This window comes from Haliotis rubra, unplaced genomic scaffold (assembly GCF_003918875.1).
Source record: "Haliotis rubra isolate DU_JTF1 unplaced genomic scaffold, ASM391887v1 Scf85, whole genome shotgun sequence".
NCBI classification, from domain to species: Eukaryota; Metazoa; Mollusca; class Gastropoda; order Lepetellida; family Haliotidae; genus Haliotis; species Haliotis rubra.
The window spans coordinates 571,172-598,268 of NW_025767579.1; the positions used below are offsets into that span (position 1 = coordinate 571,172).

At 37.7% G+C, this 27,097-nt stretch overlaps 1 protein-coding gene across 4 annotated transcripts; it reads left to right on the top strand.

The window, feature by feature from the left end:
• Positions 1–555: 555 nt before the first annotated feature.
• Positions 556–22,389, top strand: LOC124262661 (solute carrier family 49 member 4 homolog). 4 transcript variants are annotated; one of them, XM_046697165.1, is made up of 12 exons: positions 556–687; positions 1,876–2,348; positions 3,444–3,534; positions 5,461–5,624; positions 11,803–11,869; positions 12,723–12,796; positions 13,476–13,526; positions 13,807–13,936; positions 14,241–14,417; positions 15,668–15,786; positions 16,637–16,819; positions 20,103–22,389. In XM_046697165.1, the coding sequence occupies exons 2-12, from the start codon at positions 1,940–1,942 to the stop codon at positions 20,201–20,203; spliced, it is 1,566 nt and encodes a 521-aa protein (XP_046553121.1). In that variant the 5' UTR covers positions 556–687; positions 1,876–1,939; the 3' UTR covers positions 20,204–22,389. The 4 variants fall into 4 exon arrangements, with proteins under 4 accessions (XP_046553121.1, XP_046553122.1, XP_046553120.1 ...); XM_046697166.1 differs by lacking the exon at positions 5,461–5,624 and adding an exon at positions 7,689–7,852; XM_046697164.1 differs by lacking the exon at positions 5,461–5,624 and adding an exon at positions 10,243–10,406.
• The last annotated feature ends 4,708 nt before the right edge of the window (positions 22,390–27,097 follow it).

Genomic DNA, 27,097 nt, shown 5'->3' on the forward strand with positions numbered 1-27,097 from the left:
TTGTGTCATGAAAGATTGTGTGTACCTGTGATTGACACGACTATGCCCGCTTTGATGAGCAGATATATGTATCCATGCACCTCAGTTACATATATAATCGCATCTTTGTTTACCTCGTTGTGGCTGAGCGTTAATTTTGTATTCGGAAAAAATGTGGCCCTGGCCTATTTCTCAGCAGCGTGTTAATCCTGACTCACTTTGCAAATACTCATCCGTCACATTTTAAAACATCTGTTTAGAAATTATATATCAACCGAAGAGATATCTTGGCAAATACAAGCAGGCGAAGAAAATGGAAGAACAATTTCGCAAGAATGTTTGATGCGAACATGTGTTGACTCTAACTGTAAACTTCAAGTTGTTGCTTAAGACTTAAGTTACACAAAGGGACAGAGTTGTCTCCCTTTACGTGTCCACCCTTGTCGTTGTGACACACAAACTTGTTGTAAACGTGTTTATAGTATCGCTGTCAGGCTAAAAACGTCTTATTTTAAACGACGGTGTGTTATATAAATATACAAATATACTTTTACCAATGACTCACATTTACGACAACCACAATTGAAAAAAGTTTATTCACGTGACACAAACAGTGTCTGCTATTATCTGTGACAACACAGTTTCGGGACAGTTCATCATTGTTCAAGGTCCGTGCTTCTTAACTGGGCATATCACTCATCCGGGATGGTAAGTTACGATCTCATTAGTATATTTTTACCACACTATCTACAACTTTTTGCGGATGTGGTATTGTAGGACGATAATCTTTCGTCCACCACTCGTCGCTCAAAAACTTTTAGCGTATAATCTGAAGTACCCTAGAAGTAGGGACATGTCTTGACTGTATAGGACCGCATCGCGGCTCTCGGCTAGAAGTACCCGTGCCCACAACCTCACCGCCAGTCTGCTCTCGATTCAACAGTAAATATTGCTAAATATTTATAATGTTGTAGTATGGTCATTCTCCTCCTTTACTATCTTTATAGGTCGTAAATGAGATATTGCTGGACATTAACCCCCAGTGATGTCTTGCTATTATCCTATTAGTTAGGTTAACATTTTCCACAACTGTATTTCTCACTGGCTTCATAGATTTCAGGTAGATAATGGGAGCAGTTAGAGTCATACTGGATATCAGTTTTCTGTTTCATCTCAGTTGTTTCGTGATGCTAATTGTTTAGGTGACAGCTATGGGATGGTCATAAGTGTTCATTTTATGACACTTTAGGAAGTCACAAGTTGGATTCATTCAGGTAATGGCTCAGGTGCATCGGAGACAATCAACTTTCATTTTGAACAGCATCATTTGATGATGTACATGTGCTTATCAGGTATCTATTTCAATTCATTCAGTTTGGGTAGCACAGAAACATTTATCTGAGCTGTCAGGATATGAGTAGTTGGTCAAGTGTGGACCTGAGACCTTATAGGATATTGTATTCTCTTATACTAGCAGTGACTATATCATGTATATTGGGTGAGTTGGTAAACATGTCCAAATATACCCAGAGTTTGAAAGAGTGTCAGCTCACATAAGGAACTAGGTAATGGAGTTCGTAATAGAGAAATATATCTTGAATGTTTTTATTCTACATCTGGAATCATGTGCAAATTCATGTGGCATTACTTTGACATAGTTATGGTTGATAAATATTCTCTCTCTCTCTGCTGATTGATTGATCTTCTTTGATTGATAAGCTGGTAATTTATAAACTGCACTCCCACTTATTGCAGATGAAGAATTGTCACTGCCTAAGTGTAATCCCAAATATAGCATCTCTTGAAGGATTGTTTAATTGGTCATATGGAATATATATGTACTAAAATGCAGTACATTAGTTGTCGCCCATGCTAATACTACTGTTGTATTTACAGGCTCAAATATCAGATAGACAACATTGATACGCATCTGTAACAGCCTACTTGATCTGCATTCACGATGGAAGATGACTTGAGGAAACCTCTTCTCAGATCGGCCAGCATAAATGATGGGGAGGAGGTCATTTCCAGCTACTCCTCCATCAATGCAGTGGAAGCTGATGAAGAAGATGCAACACCAAAATTTAATAACATTCTTGGCTCCAATGCAGATATCAAACCAAATGAAGAAGTGACAATTAATAGTGAACTGAAAACCAAACTTTACAAGAGACGATGGTATATACTGGTTATATATTCACTGTTTGCGGGCTCTCAAGGTTTAGTATGGAATACATGGGGCCCAATTTCAGCGTCTTGTGAGGAAGCCTTCGGATGGAATAATGCTGACATCTCCTTGTTAACGAACTGGGGACCAATTTCCTATATTGTGTCTGCAGTATTTTTCTCATGGATGATTGATGTCAAAGGTATGATGAACTTTTTGGTTCTCCTATTTGACAAGCTGTACAAGTTTCTATGTCTAGGTTTGTCAGTGTGTCTTCTTCCCTTTTATCATGTTTATTCAGTCTTCATTCCATTTCAATTACCATGTCAGGTCTTCCTGCAGTGTGATTATTTATCACTTAATCATGTTAATGTTTTTTGCAGAGTTGTATTCCTTATGTGTGGCAGAATCATGATTATCATTATTATTGTTTCACTTCCCAGATTTGCACTGATAATGATTCTAGGTTTTCAGTTCCAAAGTCATGGGTTTCACATAAGGTGTTAAATATGTAAGATCTACATCACTTCAAAACTTTCCATACTCATCACACATAAATGGAAATATCTATCTGCATGTGTTAAACAAAGGGACCTGAAAGTGTATTTTCTCATTGCAGTTATGTTTGATATATATCAAAACATTCTCCTTATCATCTTTATCACATGTAGAGGTTTCTTTATAACGCTTTTGAAAACATTTTCAGTAGCTAAAGATGTTGACGAGTCTGATACTACCCATATTCTTGTCAACTGAAAAACTGTACATGGGTCATTTAACATGTATTTTGTATGTATAAGATAACTGTATTTGTATTGTAAGTACAAATATTTAAAATATATTAGAAATAAGACCAAGAGAAATGTATTTTTCCTGAAACATCAAGCTACAGGCATCATAGCCATCAAGTACAGGTTTCTGTTACTGTTAGCATTTTGAGCATGATTGAAATAGAAAACAAATCATCTTCACAGTGCAGTGGATACATAATATGCCCAGAGAGTGGAAATTCTTAGTTCGATCATCAGGCAAGCATGTTATCAAAAGACATTCTAGGTACCCTGCCTGGCACTAAGGCACTGAACATTATGTGAATAAAACAAGGACTGGACACCTGAATCAGTATAATGTGTCTGAGTAGGGTATCAATTTGAAACTGCAGTGTGTTATATCACAATGAAACCTGCATTATTATAAGACTGAGACAATCAGCCATTTGACATGTTCCACACACGTTGCTGCTGGTGACGTTAAACCCCGTGCTACCTCAACCTTATGGTGTTGTTTTGTGTTGCAGGTCTGCGTTGGGCGTGCTTGTCCAGCATGTTCCTGGTGGCAGCTGGCTGTGGACTCCGTTGTTTCACCTCCACACCCCCACTGGTCACTTGGTAAGATCAGCCATATTTGCATATATTTGTTATACATATACATTTAGTTTCGGCCTTTTCAATCTTATACATGTTTGTGCGTACATTCAGTATTACATATTTATGCAAGGGAATTCCCAGAGCTTTCATATATTCATGGAAGGGAATTCCCAGGGCTTTCCGTTATTAATTGAAGGGAATTCCCATGCCTGTGCCCAGGTTGTTGAAGTAGTCTGTCAGTCTGTGCATCACTTCTAGGTAACAGTTTGGGAACTTCCTATGATCTTTTCCTTCCTAGGAGCATGAAGTTGTGTCATCAATGTGCATATGAACATGTTTCATAGTATTAGTAATGGTACTCACATCTTGTTCAATGAAATAGATGAAATCATGTATTCCATGTAGACTTCACATAAACAGTTTTCTTCATGTTATCACGGTTACATGTGTACAAGGTACATTCACTACTTTAGAAACCTTATAAGTTATGCCTGGAATGTACAGTATAAACCTTGTCTACAGCATAGAGATGTGATGTCCTTTCACCACCCTTTCAAACTGTGGTCAGGTGGTAGGACAGAAAAGCCAAGGGAAGTAATCCTGTTAAAACTTCAGCAAAGTTTCAGATTGGTTCATTGTCTTGAACACTGAATGATATCTATCAACATGCTGATTATTATCCCCCACCGTGCGTTTAGCGTGAAGCAGGGGATATAGTATTAGCCTCCGTCCGTACGTCTGTAAGTACGAATTGGAATATCATAGGAACCGTTGACCAGATTCTTTTCCTATTTAGTACCTAGGTTCATCACAGTATAAGAAAGGTCTCAGTCAGGTTTGGTGACCTTGACCTTCATTTCAAGGTCACAAAGGGACTTAACTTTTTAGCCTTGTCAGCGAGATATCTCAAGAACCGTTCACTGGATTTTCATGTTCAACACCAAGCTTAACCTAGGGAAGGCGCAGGGCCCAGTCGATTTTGGTCACCTTCACTTAATTTTGAAGGTCATGGCGACACTTTGAATATTTCAGCATGTTAACCTGCATGTAAAGATTGTCAGCGAGATATCTCAAGAACAGTTCACTGGATTTTCTCCGTAGACTTTCAAGATTTCCCTTGAATGTTTTTCAATAAGCAATTATTACTATTTTTGCATATTTCATACACCAAGACATTCATGTCAAGGTCATGGTCAGTCTTGACAATATTTGTGCGTTTGAACAACTACAGAACAAGATATCAAGAGAGGTTGACTGGTCATGTTTTTGTTGACATTTAACTTCATCTTAAATTATGACCTTCACTTTCATTACTTTTTAAGTTTGATTTCATAATTCGTGGCGGGGAATATGTCACCTTAGTGACAATGCTTGTTTATTCACATGTGGTAATGATATAAAGGAATTTGCAGTTGGTGAATTCATCTTAAAGTCCCATGTCATTTGTGTCGAGCAACATCACATATTTTGAGTAATAATGGCAATATAGGTGTCTTGCCTTCGACAATGAGACATTGTAACATACACTCTCAGGGATTGGGAAAGGCAGGGGTCATGGGCCATTTTGCACATTAGAATAAATAATGGTCCATTAAAATTTTGAAGTTTACTATTGATACAAGAGTAGTACGTGGCCCATTCTAAATTCCGAAAATGGCTAATAATTCCGAAAATGGCCCATTGTCAAAGTTCTCTATCCCAATCCCTGCACTCCACCCAGTAACAGTTAGCTGGAAATATGTCTATTTTCAGATTGTTAAATATTGGTCGATTTGATAAATGTGTATAAGCAGGATGTAACTTGTAAGGATGTTGTAACATGAATATTCATTCTTTCAGTTTCAGCCATAAACATATTTCCATTTTCCTTGCTTGGCTAATGATATGTGACTTTTTAAATCAATTACTATCACTGCTTCGGGCAACAGTGTCTGTTGTATATTACAGGTTAGTCCATACTGGTCAGTTTCTAAATGGCCTGGGCGGGCCAGTTGCCATGGGAGGGCCCCCTGCCCTCTCAGCCCATTGGTTTGCCCCCAATGAGCGGACAACTGCCACCGCTGTGGGTGCTGTGCTGAATAGCATGGGTGTAGCGGTGTCATTTATTGTGGGTCTGTGTCCAACAGGACTATCGCAACTAGAAGTGGAAGCATTCCTGAATTCCAGGGCTACATGTTGTAGCTCTGGGTCACGCAATGTAACCATGGCAACAGAGACTGGGGTAGTGCCTTACATAGATCATTTCAGTCAATTTCAATCTTGTATATTTATATCATACACCTCTGTGTGAAGGTCTAACAACCTCTCACTCAGCTAGTGTTTGAGTCCAGTAAACTTCCTTATCAGGAAATCAAGGTTTCTAAATTCGCAGAACCATCAAACAAAATATTTAGTGTAGCATATCTGATTTCTGTATCTCTCATAATTCCAAATGCAAAATTATAAGAAGTGTGTTATATTATTGTGGATGTGTACAATCTTGTGTCATAGTATCGACTCCGAAAGGAGTGCCAAGAATGTTTTGGCTCTGGGTGGGTTTTCTGTAGAAAAACTGAAGTAAATTATTTAAGTCAACTGACAAGTGATTGGTTAACGAACCAAAGCATCCTTCACTAATATTAGGTAGTTAAAGTATACTCTGACATCATGTCCTGCAAACTTATGTTGGTTGTTGTAGGATCTCAAGGTGATGTAGTATTGTATTGGAGTCAAAGATTGACATCATTTACCTAGTCTGGCTGCCGATCTGTCCATGGTTACCATCGTGATCAGAGCTACACACATACAGCTGCTCCCCTTCCCCAACCCTGAGCTACCTCACGTGTGGTCCACGTTTCCTGCAGCACTGCAATATGGCTTTCTCCAAAATACAAATTCGACATATTTTGTGCCTTTTTAAAAATAATAATCATGATGAGTGTGTAAATGATTTTGATAATGTTGTTTCATTTTGGTTAAATCACTAAATTGTGATCCAAATTTCCTGCTTTACATGATTCTACTGACCTCAGGTACTTTCTGACATAGTCATGTGTTCCCTTCTACACCATTCTACCAAAGATAAACAGAAACACATTTAACAGTTTGTTAAGGAAACAAAAATATATGTGTCTAAAGGTTCAGATCAATTTCTAATAATTAAATTTGTTAAGATTATTTTGCTAAAGGTGGACAATGAGAAAGCCGAAGATTCAGTTTTATCATTTAGTAGATCAGCATATGCCATATTTGGGCTAATATTGATTATCTTATTGGGTACATGAGTAGTTGGTATTTTACATGATCTCTGTTACACAATAACTAATCTTATTATTTATTGATATGTCAGTGATACCATGACTTTGAGTGATGTATTGATGCCACAATGTGCTATCAATGATGCCAGATGCAGACGAATTGCATTATAAACAAATTTCATAAGTATGATATTGATATTGTGAACAAAATATCTGACATATGAACATGAAAAAATCCTTTCACAGCTACAAATATTTATTGAGCTTCTGTCTGTTGCTGATCACCATGAATATGTAGCGTCACACATGAGCAATTTGTTCCTATATATTGTCAGTATAGTGACATTTTAGACTTTATTGATTTTATTTTTCTTTTCAGTAATTTAGCTCTGCGCAAGCTGTTCATTATGAATTAATTATTTGTTTTATAAATTCAGGAAAACATTTATTTGTTGGCAACTGATTATGTCAACCCTTCCACACTCACAAACATGTGTATGTATTTGGAAGTGCTTGATGTTTTTTCATTTCAGAAGATCTTTAGAATGTTAATTTTACAATGCATTTTTGTAAAATTTAGCAATGCATTTATGTAAGTTAGGGCATCAGAACTTCTTCCTATTCAGCGTCTTCCTGTTTAAAGGTCTGTTAGTGTTAGTCGTCACACAAACACCTTTTAATGGATGTGTATGATAATGTAGCCGAGGAGTTCTAGCATTTGATCATCGTGTCAAACTAAAGAGATGCGTTGATTCTCTAGATAGGTACTGTCAAGCCCATTTATGTTGCCTGCGTCTGCGGTATTGCAGTATATTGCTAAATGCAGTCCGTTCACTCCGTATACTCCAGATGCTGGTCATTCATCATGTTCACTGGTGGTTGATTTTCGGTCCATTTTCGGTCTTATTGAACTGACATGAAACAATGATTATATTTCAGGTTAAATCATTTTGGCCTTTTCCTGAATGGGCTGGGAGGGCCTGTGGCTATGAGTGGGCCACCAGTTGTGTCAGCATTGTGGTTTGCCCCACATGAGCGAACCACTAGCACAGCCACTTGCTTTGCATGCAGTGTGGCCTTGCAAGCAGTCAGTTACATCATTGGTATGGCAAGAAAGTGGACTTGGTGTTCAAGGGACTTGTCTAGGTGCTCATTTTGCAAATGTTGGTAAACCTTTAAGAATTGGAATTAATTGTTTTCCAGATTAGGTTTACATCTGCATAATGCAAGTCATTAATAAGGCAATGACAGTACATGTATACTCTTCAAAAAAAGTAGGGGAACCTGAACTTTCAATTTGGATAGGAAGTATAAGCGTTAACAAACTTTTCAAAGACAGACATCTTATGAACGCACCACCATTTCTCTTTATCACCACCCCTAAACACAATGCATGGGATGCACATACAAACAACTATGGTCATTAGGTGCAAGTGGTGATGCACTCTCAAAACATTCATTATTATCATATCAACATTGAGTGACTCTGATATATCAATATATAGTAAATTAAAATTGAAGTTCCCCTACTTTTTTTAAAAGTATATAGATTTACCTTTTTGCATTAAACAGGGATTATAAGAAAGACTCGTTCTTTTTCAAATTGTATTTTTGTCACAAATTGCCTGTCATGGGCCATGTTTGAAAATCCTAGATAAGTCCATGTACCTATTTCTTTGTTTCTACAAACATTTTTTTGGCACCTACTTCTGTTGTCTCCTATCGGTACTGAAGCTACATGTTGCACTCTTTTTCTATCAGTTTCCAAAATTACCTTTAACACAAGTAAAGAAAACTCTCAAATATTAACACTTTCTCACCTGGAATTACCCATACATGTTGTCAAAGACCAACTCTGAATTTAGAAATCAAAACATGTCTTAAGGCCAGACCAATTTTATTTCTTGTTTTATGGACTTTTGTCCTCCGAAAACCTTAAGGCAGGAGGAAAAAAATATATAGATAAAATCACCAAAGTAATATTCCTTCTATATGCTCAAAGTATTTTACTTTTGGCAATTTATGAAGTGTATATAGGGCGAAAAAAAACATCTAAAAACATTTCTTGTAAGTTTACATTTTTGGCCCATAAAAACATTAGGATTTATTTTTTGGGCGGGGAAAATTAATTATTTTTATTTTTTGTTATTCTTGAAAAAATACGACAGGCTGATCCGTAAAACAAGAAATAAAATTGGTCTGGCCTAATGAAATTTTGGAAAAGCTGAAAATGGTACTCACATACCATACAAATGGGGATGTATGTTTCAGCCAGTCTAACATTCCTTACAACCCTTTTCCTTTGTGTACATCAGGGACATTAATGATATGAAGGATATTTAACCATTTATTAATGTATCAATGATATTATAGAGATCCATGCAACATGTATTTGTATTTTGTAACAAAATCTCTCTACAAGAGATCATATGGGATTTATATTATATTTTATTAACAAGGCTTCTGTTAAGCTAACCAAGCTTGCGAATTGCTAAACAAGATGAATACATTAGTGATCTGTATCATAGTGTTTTGAAGTGGTACCAAGTTCATAAGCATAAATTATTTTTACGAATCAATATTACTCTGGTATCAGCGAGTGGTAGTGGCCATGCAGTACCGTCCCAACATATCTAATCCCGTCTGTTTTTAACAATAGGAAATCGAGTCAGGTAAAATGGACTGTGGAAGAAGGGAAGAAACAGTAACTTAAGCAAAGAGGTATATGTGTGAAAATATGTTAAAACTTTATAACATGTGTTTTATGGAGTTTTGTCAAGTGTGTTACGTGTATTTGGCAAACCAGTCTGTACTAGTTTGTTGAACTATTGATATTGTTGGTTTCCCCGGGATGAAAATATAAAAACCTTACCTGGTCATCTGTCACTTGCTACACAATTCACCTGACGAAGAGGCAAGGCATAGCCCAGAAACGTTGTGACATAATAGAAGAAGTTGTCCCCCATAATATTTGCATTTTACTTGAACACCAACTTCTAAATGCCTCTCAAGAACCTCATCTGTCACTTGGTTTGGGGAAAACGAAAATGTTTTAGGATGACTTGAAATGAAGTTTTATTGAAGCAAATTTTGACAATTTCATCAATTTAGTTTCTCATAGCTAAATATAACTGAGATCATAAGATTGTTAATGATGAAAGTGATATAATGCAATCACACAACATCCACTCGTACTGGATTGGCATGTGGACATCTGTTTGTGAGTGTTGGTAGTGTATTGGATTATCTTACAAAACAAAACCACGAGAACTTTCCCATTATGAAAGTTGCACAGATTGACACTTTGTTTAGGTACACTCAAGTGCCAATTCTTATACAGCCATGGTAAGTAGGCTGTTCAGGAGTAGTGGGCTTCCGCAGAAGATTGGATTGGATTCGTCACAGTGGACAATCCAGACATATGTTTCAGGCATACTGAGTCTCCATGGTCACATGCTGGGGGTAATGTTAGAAGTGTTTTACACTGTTTCAGGCTTAGCCATCTAGGGCAGTTTCTGAATGGGCTTGCAGGACCTATAGCTATGGCAGGACCCCCAGTGTTGTCTGCTGTGTGGTTTGGACCTCATGAGAGAGCAACCAGCACTGCCCTTGCATTCTCTATTACAAATGTCCTGCTGGGCTCTGGCTTCTTCCTAGGTATGTGAGACTGCATATACCAGCGATCATATACCGATATATGCCGTAGTTGCCAAGACAATAGATTTCAGGAGTTGAGACTCAAGTTCAGATGGCAGCATCTTGACACTTCTTTGGTGTATGCATGCACATAGTTTAGACATGATATTGAAGTATCGATGTGCTGTTAGTATTGTGTCAGACTGGCTTAGATAAGCTTTCTTTGTGTAAGCAAGAAGGGCAGTGGGTTGCCTAATGGTTAGAGTGTTTGCTCGTCACGCCAAAATCCGGGTCCGATTCCCTATATGGGTACAATGTGTGATAACTATTTCTGGTGTCCCCTGCCATGATATTGCTGGAATATTGCTGAAAGTGGCATAAAACCATATTCACTCATTTCTTTGTGGAAGCCTGTCGTAGACTTCAATGAAAACCAAGAAAGTACAAAGGTATTAGTACTCACTTCAGTGTTGTACTACAATAATCTGAGGATGAGGTGATGTGTAAGTCTGAATGACCTTGACAACAGTTGACAAAGGTAAATGTCAAAATAAATGGAATGGGTTAACAATAGCTTCCAAACTTCTAAATTTCAGATTGAATCCATATTTTCCACAAGCAAACAGCATGATAATACAGTCCTAAGTGTGTTCATGAAACCCAAACCCTCGGCTCCTGTATATGCTGCCCTTTATGTGCATGCTTTGAGGCATACATTTCAATATGCTTTATGCTGTGCTTTCTATGTTGAGTGTAAAGACTGTTTGTCACTTCCTGGTAAAAAGTATCATAAGGATACATTTCAGATATTTTGCTAGCATATTATTGTATTACCTCAGTATTAGTCATCAATACCATGGTGGCCTATTGACTGACTGTGGCGGGTCGTGCAGTCCAGTGATAATATGACTAACATCACAAGCTATTAGGATTGATACTCTATCAACAAAGTGACTTAAAACCAGCTGCTGGGTACTTGGGACCATTTTTCGGTGACTTACAACCAGTAATAGGGTATTGGGGACCTGTACATATTGTCAATAATACTATAATTTTATACATATCACGGTCTCATTTATGCATGCAGGCACTCTATCTGTAACTGCATGCCACTCTTTCTCTCTCTCTAACACTTGAGATGTATGTGTGTAACATGTGAGCCTCTCCACAATAGAACTTGACATACAAAAATGTTTGCTGTTTTGCATTTTGTATATGTAAAGATTGTAAATCGTCCTGATTGTTTACAATACGGCATATGATGAAAACAACGAATACATTAATAAGCATCTTCACAATTTTATTTTGCATCAAGAATTACAACAGTATTATTGAAAAAACTGATTAATGTAGTATTAACTGTGTATATTCATATGTAATGTATATATTTTTCTACATTTATTTGACCTGTTTTCAGGACCTCTCCTTGTACCTGACAAAGCCAACCCTAACTGTACCAGTGGAAACCATTCAGTAACATTTGGGTGAATACACTGTGCTGTTTCTAATATTAACTTTATCAAGTTCATAAACTATTGATAGATAATTATACACTCCAAAATCATGAATATGTATGTAGCAGGGCGTGGAGTCATCCCACAGATGACATCCTTACCTTGTCAGCTTGTTGACGGGGTTAACCTCTTTGGTCATGTGGACAAGGCGTCTGTCTTCTGATCAGAAGGTCCGTGGTTCGAATCCCAGCACGGGACTCGGAAATTTTATGGCTGCTACATGTATGCAATCATTATTGAGCTATGGTGGTCCACCATCATTGCAGCTAAAACAAAATGCTTATGACTAACCATCCTACATGCCACATGACCATTGTAGTTGGACCTGTGAAGATCCAGTTTAGAATTGGTCTTCAGTAACCCATGCTTGTCATAAGAGCGACTAACAGGATTGGGTGATCAGGTTCGCTATCTTGGTTGGCACATGTCATCGTATTCCAATTGCGTTGAACAATGCTCATGCTGTTGATAACTGGATCGTCTGGTCCAGACTCGGTTATTTACAGACTGCCTCCATATAGCTGGAATATTGCTGAGTGCTGCGTTAATTTTTAAACAACAAACCAACCAACCAACATGTAGTTGACTAAAGCATAAACCCAGACTGACTCAGCAAGACTATCAATGTCAGATGGTAATAATGACCAGTCTCCATGTGCTATGTAGTGTCCAGCCTGGGTACACTTATGTATGTTTATTGTGGGTATGTGTCTGGATCCTATATGACAATAACTCATGCATGGCTATCAAATGGCTATCAGATGCAATGAAATACAGGATAAAAGTGGGTTTTTCAAAGGAGGAAACTTGACTCTATTTCCAGGGAAGACCTGCCCAACTACAGCTTTAATGAATTTGAGCTATTTGACAACAACAGCTGCAGCAATGCATCTAAAGGTATGTTTACATATATGAGACTCATGTTGTTAATTTTACAACATAAGGCCAATATTTTTCTCATTCGTTGGATGGCATGTTTTTATTAGTCAAATTCAGAAGTCAAAGGAGGAAATTATAACAGAAGCTTTCATCATGCCACTGGTGCCAGGTCAAATGATGAATTAGCCATCTTTAGCACAATCATCTGCTGGAAGCTTCGGTTTTGTAATTTTCTAGATATAAAATAGTGTTGATTTCATCACAATCTGTATCAAGGACATGCAATATAACATGTATAATGGAAGGTATTTGCTGCAACTCATGGACAGAAGGATCTGGCAAAATGTTCATGTCAAATTGAGCAGATTAAGTCATGCTGATGACTTGTACATTTTACATGATGCTCAGTAATCGCTAAATATTTTTGTTTCTATGATGTGTCAGCCAAAAAAAAAAATCATGGAAGAAGGTCTGTGATCACAAAAATATACCGGTACCCTAACATATATCATCTCTTGTACAATAATACAATATGTAAATATCATTGATGCTGTGAAGCTGTTTTCCAGGTCAATCAGTGATCTTGATCTGAAATGTCTAATAAAAACCCCAAAAGGAATCAAAGAAAACAAAAGAGTTGATTCTAAAGTTACGAAAACGAACTTTTGTTAGAATTTAATCATATTTTGTTTTTCAGCTGCAAGAATCACTAAAGAGAGGAAAGACATTATGTTTCTGATGTATGTAGGTAAGATAGTCATAGTTTGCTTCAGAATATGTTTTTTTCTAATAGTAATACCAGCTCTAGACACCAAATAATTGCCATTCTTGTCTTGGCAAGCTTCACAAACTTGAGCATGTTTTTTCCATTTATAGAGTTATATGCGAGAACAATGTGCACACTTTGCGGAATTCTGCCATACTTTACCTCAATAGCAAAGAAACTGTGTGTAAATGAAATGTCCATTGTTACAATGGTAATGTCTCCATGTTTTAAATTGTATGTAATTGCTGTACCTGCCCTCCAGAGCTTGGTTGGTCTATGGCGGTGCTGTTGGCCATGCTGCTGTACTTCCCCAAGAAACCACCCATCCCTCCATGTATCTCAGCCTCGGTGAAGAGAGAAAGTTTCTCCAAAGGACTCAAGGACCTGATGAAGTATGTCATTAGATAATAGACAGAAGCATTGTGGTGAGTGAATGGGTTTTGGTAGAATGATGCCTTGAATAGTAGTTCAGTTCTGTCACGATGTAAATTGTTGATGTGAAATATTCATGTTGGCTAAGACAGTTTCTCAGCAATTTCTGCATGAGTCCTAAATACATACAAGCATGTTCCTAGTGATTAAATGCCACTAAACCTTTTCCATTATCATGTTTGTCCATTATACATTTCCAGTTATTTCCTGAGCATCTGCCACATAAAACATATCTGTGTAAGTTGTACTGCTCTTGCTTCGCAGGAAAGGAGATTTCTGGATCGTGTGTTTTGTGTATGGCCTGGCCCTGGGCGTGTGTAATTGTTGGACAGGAGTGATTGACGTTAATCTCAAGCCCCATGGAATAAGCCAGAATGTTGCTGGGTGGATCGGCTTCTATGGCACATGTGCAGGATGTGTAGGATCACTGATAATGGCAAGGTAAAGTTGTAACATTATGCACAATTATCAACATTTGATCGGTTTTGCTTTAGAATGTTCCAAATATATCTTTCTGCTACACCTACATGTAGTTAACATTTGACTCAGGGTTTTACATGACGCATGATTCCTGCGTATTTGACGCAACAATTTTGTATAAGACTCTCAAAATATTATCATACAAGTCAAGCTTGGCGCAAGTTTTATGGGTGACCCTCAGAATTCAGTTCAATAAAATCAATTTGATAAGCACACAATGATGGTTTTCGATGATAGTTTGACTTTGACAGAGCTGTCAGATTGTTCCAAAAGAACTCAGAGGAGACAGTAAGAAGTTGCCATCCATATACTTATCTTATATATTCGCCAACTTCTAAATGCCTCTCAAGCATCTCCTAGGCTGTAGATGCATTCAGAGAATGATTAATACAAATATCATGCCAATGAAGTATTTGTTGGGACTCACCTTTGCAAATGATAACATGTCACAAAGTTCACAAATGTTGTCAGTAAATAGTCTTACGTTTTTCATGCTAAGGTGTTTTTGTCAGTTAATAACTATGTTACAGTGGAAAAAAAATCACACAAGCGCAAATATTTGTTCAGTATTCTGGAGTTTGTTATGACTGAATTTAACAGTAGAAATATTACTATTTATTAACTAATCATATAAATGACAATACAACGTATAGCAATAAAATCTTTGCAAAACTCTTGCTCTTTGACTTACACAAAGAAATATGAAATTTTCATGACTCCCAAATATTGAAAATTACTCCCAAAGATAAATATTTCTCCGTGGTGTAGTGGCTAGAGCGTCCGCCCGGAGAGCAGAAGGTCGTGGGTTCGATCCCCGACCGCGTCATACTAAAAGACGTTAAAATATGGTACTTGTTGGTCCCTGTCTGGCACTCGGCATTAATGGGTACAACAAGGACTGGTCGGCTCGGAGTCAGTATAATGTGTCTGAGTGGGGTATTCATGCTTCACTGCAGCATGGTATCTCAGTGGGCTAGCACTATAAAACCAGCTTCAGTCTGGGCTAGTACAAGCAGCCGCACATACACATACACACGAATGCACGTCGTCATATGAGCGAAATATTCTCAAGTACGAGGTAAAACCCAATTTCACCTCACCTCACCCATTTTTCAAAGTCTGTGTAAATCCCAGTTGACTCTAACATATGCATGGCACACAGGCATGTGCTATACTTGGTCAAATTCTTCATTTGGTGCTCTTATTTTCAGATTAGCAGACATATTTTCCAAACACATGAAGTGGATCATCTTAGTTTTGTACATCCTAGGAGGAGGATTCTTTGTCTGGTTTGCTCTTATATGTAAAGGAATCGCACCAGCATCTTCAGGTTAGTGTCAATACCAGGATGTATACCCTGCATGTGCTTCTGTTTGTTCAAAAGAGATTGTCTTTATGGTCATGTAGTTAAAATGGATGTTTCTCAAGAACAGCATTTTCAATGTTTGGCCATTCTCATTACCATCAGATCTTTACTCTAACATCACTTGTGTCTGAAGATCTGACATGTCCTGATTATGAGCATGTGATACTCAGTGTCAAAACTTCGAAATTTATTGTGCAGATGTAAAATTCAGAATAGCATCTTTGATATCTGCCTGTAAACAAACATAAACAGGCAGCTCCAAATGCAAACAGTAAGGGCAGCTCTATATATGTTGTTCACATCAAAATATACCCTGTCATTGCTAAGCACTATGGTTTCTATACCCAACGTGTCTGTTTTTGCAGGAATATATCGGGATCCATGCCTAACAACAAGAACCCTTATAATCGTTTGATTTATTATCAATCTGTCATATTTTGTGGGGACTTTAGCTCAACAAGCAGAAACACTAAAAAATCAGCATGTACACCAATAAATAATTCAAAATTTATTCAAAACTTTCAATTTTAACTGCATCTTTGCGATGTTTTTGGATTAAAGATTTTTGGACGCCATATTGCTGGAATATTGCTGAGTGCGGCGTTAAACAACAATCATACAATAACAGGAATCAAAATTTACAAATGAAAGAGGTAAAATATATTAACTTTTACCATTATTAATGCTTTATCTGTAGAAGGTTTATCAGATATTCTACCAACTCATTTATGTTTAGAAACTATCTACATTGCCTTCCACGAGTTTCTTGATCTTTCTGGTTAGAATGCTATGACAGAAATCTTCTGATTTGCAGCAATGCTGTATCTGACCGTGATAGGAGGGGTGACCTCCCTCAGCTCAGCTGTTCCCCTCTTGTTCGAGATGTCATGTGAGCTGACATACCCGATAGGTGAAGGGACAACTAATGGGGTCCTCACTCTGATGAACAACATCGGAGGCCTGGTGTTTCTTTTTGTCCTGATGATACCCAATATAGGTATGTAGGTTTTTGGTGAGAGTCCTGCCATTAGGGACCACTCATAATCTATGGCCATGGGGGTGATGATGACTTTTATGGAGTACAATGTGAATGCACTCTTCCCCCCCCCCCCCTAAAAGTTATGTACAAAGTAAGTGACCCCCTGCTACCCCTGCTTGTTGTGAACCAAATCAATGACCCCCTCCCCTTCCTATTATTTTTGACTAAATATTTTTATGGACAAAATTGCTGCCCCCACCCTAGTGTATGTGTACAAAATTGCTGACCCCCCTTCCCTACCTCTCTAGAACAAAATGGGTGACCCTCCCTTAAAATCATCATCACCCCCTCTAGCCATAGATTATGAGCGGTCCCATATTCACAAAGGTCTTCTTCAGTTTATGGCTATTGATAAATCACATTTAGAAATTGGTGGGATGTGATGAGATGACATTTCTTTGTTGACTAACTCCCATTATGTTAGGATTGTTTCTTCTTATAACACCATTAGTTATAAAAGTGCTGATTGTCTTATCTGCTAGTTAGCCTACTAAACTATGTATTTAACATTTGTTTTCCAGAACACGTTAGTTAATCTACATGAGGATGTGATAATAATAAAGAAGGCCAAATGATATTTGCCTTTTTCTATACTCAGAACTTAAACCACAGGGTTTGGACAATAACGTTTAAAAATAAAAATCTAGACTTTTGCAATTGTATATTGTTTTCATGTGTAATGATTAACATATATTTCAAATGTGAAAGAAATCGGTGAAGAAATGAATATTTCAGCAAATTATACTGCTACACTCATTACATAAAATACACAGGGGCGGTGGGGTAGCCTAGTGGTTAAAGCGTTGGCTCGTCACATCGAAGACCCGGGTTCGATTCCCCACATGGGCACAATGTGTTAAGCCCATTTTCTGGTGTCCCCCGCCGTGATATTGCTGGAATATTGCTAAAAGCGGCGTAAAACTAAACTCAGTCAGTCAGTCAGACATAAAATACACAAGGGGTGACGCTGGCGATGCTGAAAACCTGATCAAAAACTGGACAGCCCAAGTATTTTAACATGCAGTTCAATCAAACCTAATGTTTTTCACCCAAAAATTGAGTTGAGCTTGTAGGTCATTCTTTTACCTTTCTGCTCTTTGTATTCAATTTGTCTAACTGCATTGCATATTTGACCACTGACCCTCGCATTAGCACTACCCTCTGCTTTGAACAAACGTCTGGCCTCTGTTCAGTAAACATCGACAGTTTCCGTAAATCTGTACGAAAACATTATTTATGCAGTTCGAGACACGAAAATCGTTATACATGGGCATAATGTAAACAATAACACAGACTCCATTTTCAACACCAACATGTCCGTTGATATTTCATGTCGGCTCGCTATTGTCTCGAAATCGTACGCATATGACATAAATAAACATAAACATAAATCTGAACGACCACATTGATTGAATATAGAACTTTAGCATCTTTATTTTAGCAAATTTGAAGGCATATTCTGTAATTCAATGATTTGGTCCCATTTTCTCCTGTTGTATGTTGGAAATAAACTGAACACCCAGTAACAGTAGCTAGAAAATGGTTGTTTACCACATTATATGATTAATAATGAATAGATCTAATACATTTGAAACACACAACTGATTAATTCAACCATGTAATTTTAAGAATGCATGTGCTTTCAAATATGTAATAATGACAAAGAAGAATATATCTATTATTTTCATTAATTTGGCATACCGGTATATCATTTCAATAGAACATCCATATCTATTCTTCCATTTTGCATGGGGTTGATCATGGTGACATAATATAGGCATTAATCTTAAAAAGTATAACAATAGTCATGGTATGGCAACATCTGCATGATGCTACCGAGAAGTTGATTACACATCGGACCACTGGCGTGTTATCTACTGGATATGGAAAATCATTGCAGCATTTAATTAAACTTGTTAACTGCTATCTGGCTGAATAATTGCTGATATCAAATTATAGGATTATTGACATGTATCAGATCTGGCCTAGGACAAAGTTTCCCCACCCTTGAATCAACTTTAAAGGCTATTTCTTTCCCATCCTTGTTCTTATATCAAAAGGGCAAGATTCTGGCCTAGCTAGGCTATTTCTTCCCCAACCTTGTTTTCATGTTCATGTTCGTCTTGAAAAATCAGACACGAAAACAAGACATAGCTCCTCCTTTTGATATAAGAGCAATGGTGGGGAAGAAGTAGCCTAGCTAGACCAGAAACTCCCCCTTTTGATTTAAGAGCAAGGGTGGGGAAGAAGTGGCCTAGCTAGGCCTGAATCTGCCCCCTTTTGCCCCCATTTAAGAGCAAGGGTGGGAAGAAGTGGCCCTTTTGATTTAAGAGCAAGGGTGGGGAAGAAGTGGCCTAGCTAGGCCTGAATCTGCCCCCTTTTGATTTAAGAGCAAGGGTGGGGAAGAAGTGGCCTAGCTAGGCCTGAATCTGCCCCCTTTTGATTTAAGAGCAAGGGTGGGGAAGAAGTGGCCTAGCTAGGCCTGAATCTGTCCCCTTTTTATAGAAAACAGGAAGGGAAGTTTGGCCTAGGGGTGGGCGACTTTAGCCTAGCCCAAACTTTCCCCAGGGTAAGAATATCCTTGGACAAAACTCCCCTGGGGAAAGTTTGGCCTAGGCCAGATTCTCCCCGGGGAAAGTTTAGACTGGGGAAAGAAATGGCCTGCTACACCGGGTCCAAGTCCCCATATGGATGCATATTGTGTGGTGCACATAGGTCCTTTGAACGCCTTACCTCTATTTTTTCGCTGACTATTTTGGCTGTCATCATTCGCTAACATCTTTTAGGTTATCAACAGAGAGTCTCACCACTGCCAACTATCTAATTAGTGTTGAGGTAAACCCTATCCTTAGGCTTAATACAGTTGTGCAAGTACAATACGGGAAAACATTACATATTTTCTGCTTGTGCTAATGTCAGTAACGAACGTGATAGTGCTGGAATATTGCTAGAAGGGGTGCAAAACTATACTTATTCATAAGAATTGCAGGTCAGAAACTCTGCCTTGACTGATGCATGCAGCTGTGTGATAGTTGCATGGATTACTGCTAATACATTCAATCACTAGCTTGCCTGGTCCAGACTGGATTATTGGGGGAGCACCTGTAGTGAGGTTAAATTTCGCTGACTTCAGTTTTTATAAATGGTCTATTGGATAGAGTCTGTCTCAACCACAAAGTCGCTGCCATTTACACCTCTCCATGGGAGACAAGAAAATGACTGGTTCTGTCTTGTAACACAGGTACAATGTGGATGAACTGGACCATTATTGGAGTCATCACCGTTTGTGTGCCGGTCCTGTTCCTGCTGAAAGACACCTACAAGAGGCTGGAGCTTCGATGAGGCCAACACTGAAACGACGTAGGATGGAGGGAAGGGAGACAACTCAGGGAACTGCTCAACGACTGCTGATAAAAATTGGTCTCCAGTTATACATTTAAGATTGAAATATGTGTAACACACATGCAAGGGAATGTTTTGTAAATATCTGTTGTCCTCTGGATCATCCAGATGCAGATCAACCTGGACAGAACTGACTTATGGAATTCATACAGTTTCTTTATTCTTACACTCCAAAATTTTGGTACAGGTGATTATTGGCAAGTACTTGATTGATAATGGAATGAACATGACCAATACCTCAGGGTCTGAAATGCAAGTTAAAGATAAGGAGCCAGATTGTTTTGTTAGCAGAAAACACTCTCCAGCATACATTCCAAGTCCATTGCCATCACCATGAAGCAATTGCCAGAAGAGTGATGGACGTTCCAGCATGCATGCCCTGTTCATTGCTGTAAACATGTAAATTGAAAGCATGTGGTAAGGTTTTTAAGCATTCCAGCAAGAAATTACCATATAATATGATGTGATCAGTTTGTATATACATTAAACTCAAATCAACTGGGTACATGTTGGCTCAAATGGTACCAGTGTCTGTTAAGCCATGAGGGCATCCTGAGTACATGATAAAGCGCTACAGTTGTCAGAGTCCATGTTAAAGTATAGGAGTTATTAGTCGTATCACTAGGATGGCTTTGTGGAATGGGGACCTTAGTGGGTAGCTCCAGTCACTCTGCTACGGTGTGCTGATGTGGATTGTAATGGGAAGATTGATGGGTAGCTCCAATCACTCTGCTACAGTGTGCTGATGTGGATTGTAATGGGAAGATAGATGGGTAGCTCCAATCACTCTGCTACGGTGTGCTGATGTGGATTGTAATGGGAAGATTGATGGGTAGCTCCAATCACTCTGCTACGGTGTGCTGATGTGGATTGTAATGAGGACTAAGCTAGAAAGTGTTCTGTGCATCAACATGATGGTCACTCCCTATGTTGATACTTACTAGTATACCAGTCTTAGCACTGAGACTGATTTGAGGACTTCATATCCATTTCCAGGCCATATCTAGTCATTGTATTTAGTAACATAACAAACAACTTGGTGATCACTAAACTTGGTTTGTTGTCTACTTACCAAACTTTGCCCCTCATTTAACTAAGTAAGTCTTTAATTTCCAAATGTAATCTTTGTATAATGTGTCCTCCACTCTAGCAGCCTAAAGCATTTTAAGATTTGTGGTTGCATAACTCTACTTGCAGGTTTTAACTTATCTTTTTTAGAAGAAATACACTATGGTAATACTATGATTATATAGACCACCATTTTAGCTTTGTTTTAACCACTGTTTGTTATATACATTTTAACTAGAATATACAGAAAGACCACAAAAACAGTTTGTTATATCTGTCAGTTTATTTTAAGCATGTTCCTGTTAAACATACTTACAGATACTGTATGATGGTAAACATTATTTTTTGTATCTTTTTATTTTTTTAAATTCTATTTATTCATCCCTTTCATATACATGTACAAACAGTGAATATGTATTCCTTCATTATTTCCAGTTTTCATCACCAGCTTTGAATAGCTCTGTGGGAGGAAATCTTGAGGGAATAAATAAAGGAACACTGCCATGAAGTGGTGTTCCCTTATTTGTTTCCCTCAGTATATTAAAATAGCAATAATACTAATGTGTGTAAAGTATGTGCACTAAAGCATCCATTTTCTGTAGACACAGAAAACTGTCAAAGGTCTGGCATTTACATGTACAGAGAGTGAATATGGTACACATTAATATCTTGGTAATAGTTGTGCTTATTCAGATAGCAATCATACTAAGGTGTGTCAAGTATGTGCTCTAAAGGCATCCATTATTTTTTACTTATTATTATGCAGATTTGTCAGTGTGTTTTGACAGTGGTGTAATGTAGCAATTGCTCGGGACACTTGATCCCAAGTTAGCAGCATCACTTACTTTGATCATGCAAATATTGCCATCAGTCTTTCATTTACAGCATACTTTCTTAACCGTTTATGTTTAATAGTGAACAATCATCCTTAGAATACTCAAGTTTACCTGTATTAGATAACAGTTTAGAAGTTTATGGGAATTCTATTATCCATCCATGTGTGAACATAGAACTTGCTGCACTGGTCCCTTTTGCAGAATGCTTTTCATTGGACAGAAGTTCCCGAAAGCCTTTGTAGTCAGTGACCACAGGTGTATTCTGGGTTCCTGTAGGGTTCCAGTAGGACCCCAGCATTCAAACCTTGTAATCCATCAAGTTGTATTCGTAAAACAGATCAGTTGAGTTCTACCTGGTAGTGGGCCAACTGACATAAAAGTGTGTTTTCCATCTGAATAGGACATCCATGTGTCAGATTAACAGCCCCCAACCAACAAATGACAAACTATATGGTGTATTACTGGCACTTTGTTTGTGTACAAATATTCTAGATGACCAGTTACTCATTGAAGTCCATTCTATATGTGTTGTTGTAGAAGTGGGTCCAGGATTGTATTTTATATATAGCTTCTTACCTCATCAGGAAAATAAATTATTTATTTTAACATACACATATTATTTTGACTTCAGTCTTCTACAAACATACTGGCACATACAAGGAAACAAACCGCTAATATTCACATTTATGTTATTGTATATGATTTTCTTCCATTGTGTTATCTATCTTACATGTTTTTCACTATGTAATCAATTGTTTTTGTAGTTATTTAGAATGGCTATAGCTTGTTCTCGTGGCAATTGAATGATATTTTGTTATATTGTTAACCCTTAGCTTGATGAATTAATTATTGACATGCAATAACTGATGGTGATTCTCTGGGATGAACTTTTGTCAATAACGTGTTATGTTCTTTTTTTGTCAAATGATATGGTTTCATTTTTGTATTGAATACTGGTATTGTCGCTTTGATCAGTTTGCCAAAACCTTGCCAAAAAGTTATCAACACATGATGTGTTTGGAATGAAGTGAACCCATTAAAAATCCTGGTTAGAATTGGTCTTCAGCAACAAATGCTTGTTGTAAGAGGCAACTAAAGGGATCAGGTGGCCAGACTCAAACAGACTGATGATCATGTCAGTCACTGGATTGTCTCACCCAGACTGGACTATTGTCAGACAACTGTCATACAGCTGGAATATTGTATGGTGCCAAGCAACAAACAAAACAAAGAGAATCAGTTGACAGAAAGCCACTTCCAGAACTTCCTATTATATTTTCTTCTCTCTATGTTGTACGGGAGAGGTGTTTGCATAAGCTCCTGGTTTGTTTACCGATCCCCATTTCTTGTATTTCGAAATACAAATATGTTTAACCTAAACTTCCAGTCTCTGCTGGAAATGTCAGTTTTGTATTTCTGTTCTTCTGTAGGTTTGAATATGTGGCCTTGTATGTATAAGTATAAGGCAAGTCTCATGGTTTTTAAAGTTTACAGTAATCACATCACAGTTTTATGATTACACGTTTAAATTCTGCAGAATAAAATGCATAGTTCTTATCAGATTTGTTTTAATTTCAACATTTCATGTTTTTAAGTTAACATAATGAAAAAATTGCAAAACTTGAGGGCTTAATACAAAATGGACTTCAATGTTTGTTTATTTGCACTGATACTCAAACCTGTCTCAGTGTAACAAGAACCAGAGAATGGAGGCCGAATGAGAGGATGAGCTGATGAAACCACTCACCGATATCATGCGCTTTCAAATCATATCGGATTGATATACAAAGGTTTTGTATTATATTCAAAGGTTTTGTTAATGTTTAATCTACATGTGAAAATAGGGTAATTGTTAAATTGTTGTTATTGCTCAACAGTCATTGGACAAAGTTGGTTGTGTCTGCTATGTAACTGTATGCTAGTTTGCATATTTTTAAAATGTATTTCATATTTTTGTGTAAAAAAGCAGGCCGCTGTTGTAATATTTGCCTTCTAGTGAATTGATAAAGAGGGACCCATTATTCATAAGTCAAAGTTAAAAGATTGTCAGATCTGACTTTTGTAACTGACATTCACTGTGTTTCAGTGACAAAAGTATTTTCAAGGTTAAACCATGTAATAGTTTTGACACTAATAACAGTTTACATCTCTGTAGAAAATGCTATTGTAAGAGATGTACACTCATGGTAAGATATTTGAATAAATGTCCTGTTTGATAATTGGTGATTTTGTGTGTAATATTTTTGCCAAGTTTGCGAAAAAGTCAATGATGCAGCAAAAGGACATCTTCATGAAAGTGAAAACAGAGACATTTTTACTACGTTGTGGCTTCATGTTTAATTGTTGTTGTTTGTTTACTATGTATTCAGCGGCGTCTGTACGTCCCATTTCTTGTTAGCGTGATATCTCATGTACTGTTGTACCCAATGTCTTCAAATTTGGTGACATCCTACATTGGGGGATTGCGCAGACACCAGTTTATTTGGGTGACCTTAACCGTATCTTCAAGGTCACCACGACACTTTGACCACTTTTCAAACTCTTGTTAACGCGATATTTCATGAACTGTCGTACCCAATGTCTTCAAATTTGGTGACAGCCTACATTGACGGATATGCAGACACCAGTTTATTTGGGTGACCATAACCTTATGTTCAAGGTCACACGACACTTTGAACACTTTTCGAACTGTTAACATGACATCTCATGCAGTGTTGTATCCAATGTCTTCAAATTTGGTGACAGCCTACATTGGGGGATTATGCAGACACCAGTCGAATTGGGTGACCTTGACCTTATTTTCAAGGTCACCACGACACTTTGACCACTTTTCAAACTCGTTAACGCGATATCTTATGAACTGTTGAACCCAATGTCTTCAAATTTGGTGACAGCCTACATTTGGGGATTACACAGACACCAAGTGTTTTAAGTGACCTTGACCTTATCTTAAAGGTCACCACGACACTTTGACCACTTTTCAAACTTATGTAAATGCGATATCTCATAAAACATTGCACCCAATGTCTTCAAGTTCAATTATGTCGACAGCCTACATTGGGTGATCATGCAGACACCTGTGATTTCAGGCATCTTGTATGTGAGCAAAAAATACAAAGTAGTAAATATGTCATGAATATTCCATTTTTTTGCGGCGGGGGACATTGACATATTAGTGGCAAACACTTGTTTGTTTTGTTAAAATATGGAACTTTGAAAAAGAATGAAAAGTAATCAGTATACACTCTCAATTCCACAGTTTCAAGGGTTGGAACTGAAAGATATTAAGTGAAACAAAAACACACAAATCTTCAGGAGTAAATGTCTCACATTGCTTGAACAAGAACAAGGATTCCTGATGGTGTGCTATAGTATTCCCAGAGTTGTTTCGGTAATTATCTAATACATGTATCTTACAGTCTAAGTGTCTTTTCAGTACTTTGTGACATCTCCATGCCCTGCAATACACGACTGAATGCACCTAGGTACACTACCGATCAAAGTTTGTTGGAAATCGTGTGACAGCGTATTCCAATATTCAATCACTTCTTTTTTCATATCCTCAATATTTTTAAGTCTGTTTTGGTTTATTCTGTCCTTCATTAGTCCCCACACATTCTCAATATGGTTAAGATCTGGCCTGTAGCTGGGCCAGTTTAAAAACTTGAACATTTCCGTCCGACAACCACTGTTTTGTGTAGCCCGCAGTGTGTTTTGGGTGATTATCATGCTGAAAAATCCAATTATCTTCATACAGTGTTTGGAACGTTGGAAGGCGGTGACCATTTAAGATGTCAACATATCGTTCCTTCGTCAAATTGCCAATGAAAATACACAACAGCGTCACTCCACATGATGATATCCCACCCCACATGTGAAATTTCGGGCTATGTTTTTGGCGTTGACAGACAGAACTTTCATCAGAAAAGAAAACATTATCCCAATCTTGATTTGCGTGAGCCCTACACCAGTTTAAATGTCTTTTTTCTATTCATCTTTCATCATTGGTGAGGGAATTCCACACATTTTCACCCAGTTAAGTCTTAGTAATTCTTGTCTGAGGGGTTCATCTATTAATTATTGCATTTGTGATATTCTCAACACTTTTCAATTTCCCCCTACTCACAAATATCATCATGTCTACCAGCTAACTCTTTTGCATTAGTCACTCCCTTTTCAAAATAATCTAGAACCAGCTTTCTTTTCTCTTCTACTGTCAAATCTGCCATGTCAACAAAGGAAGCTGTCTGCTACACCATGGAGGTAACTCTTGATGTAGTAAGGTTCATTCTTAAGCATACAAGAGTTGCTTCCCATATTGAGTACCAACACCTATTTTAGAATTTTAAAATCAGTATTAGGAAACATAGATTTTCTCAATAATTTCTGGGAAAACTGTACAATATGATTTCTTAAAACAAGAATGACTGAGGTTAGAATTAACAAGGGACAAAGCAATGTCTGGTGTAACGCAAAATGACCATGAAGTACAAGGTTGGAGACATAGGGGCGTGTCTCGCTTAGAAACCGCGTTAGAAAGACATATAGGTGCATAGACCCTACCCTTTAACTTTACTATATAAAAGGAAAGGGATGTAACGACGAAACCACCCCTCCTCGATCACAGTTATATTTCACCAAGTAAAATACGTGTAAGGGCCCGCCGAGGCCTACGCATCGAAAGCGAGACGATTTCCATACAAAATGAGCTATAAATGGTCACAATCGGATCATTATTTCAAAAGCTATACGCCACGACTCGCCGAAAACCGCTACCTCTGCAATTCCAAGCCAAAATCATGGATCAGCCAAGACAGCGAAAACTCACCTTTTAAATTTGTTTATTAATTCCAGCCACGTTGACAGCACCTATGTAGGGCAAGATTCGATCGGCAGCGGTATTCCACGGGTCTGAAATCTTATTGCAACA

Bases quoted from the DNA above. Each gene is read 5' to 3' on its own strand.
- LOC124262661 (XM_046697165.1), top strand. From the start codon at position 1,940: ATGGAAGATGACTTGAGGAAACCTCTTCTCAGATCGGCCAGCATAAAT. The intron at 11,870-12,722 runs GTGAATACACTG...CTCTATTTCCAG, and splicing joins AACCATTCAGTAACATTTGG to GGAAGACCTGCCCAACTACA. The intron at 15,787-16,636 runs GTTAGTGTCAAT...TCTGATTTGCAG, and splicing joins AATCGCACCAGCATCTTCAG to CAATGCTGTATCTGACCGTG.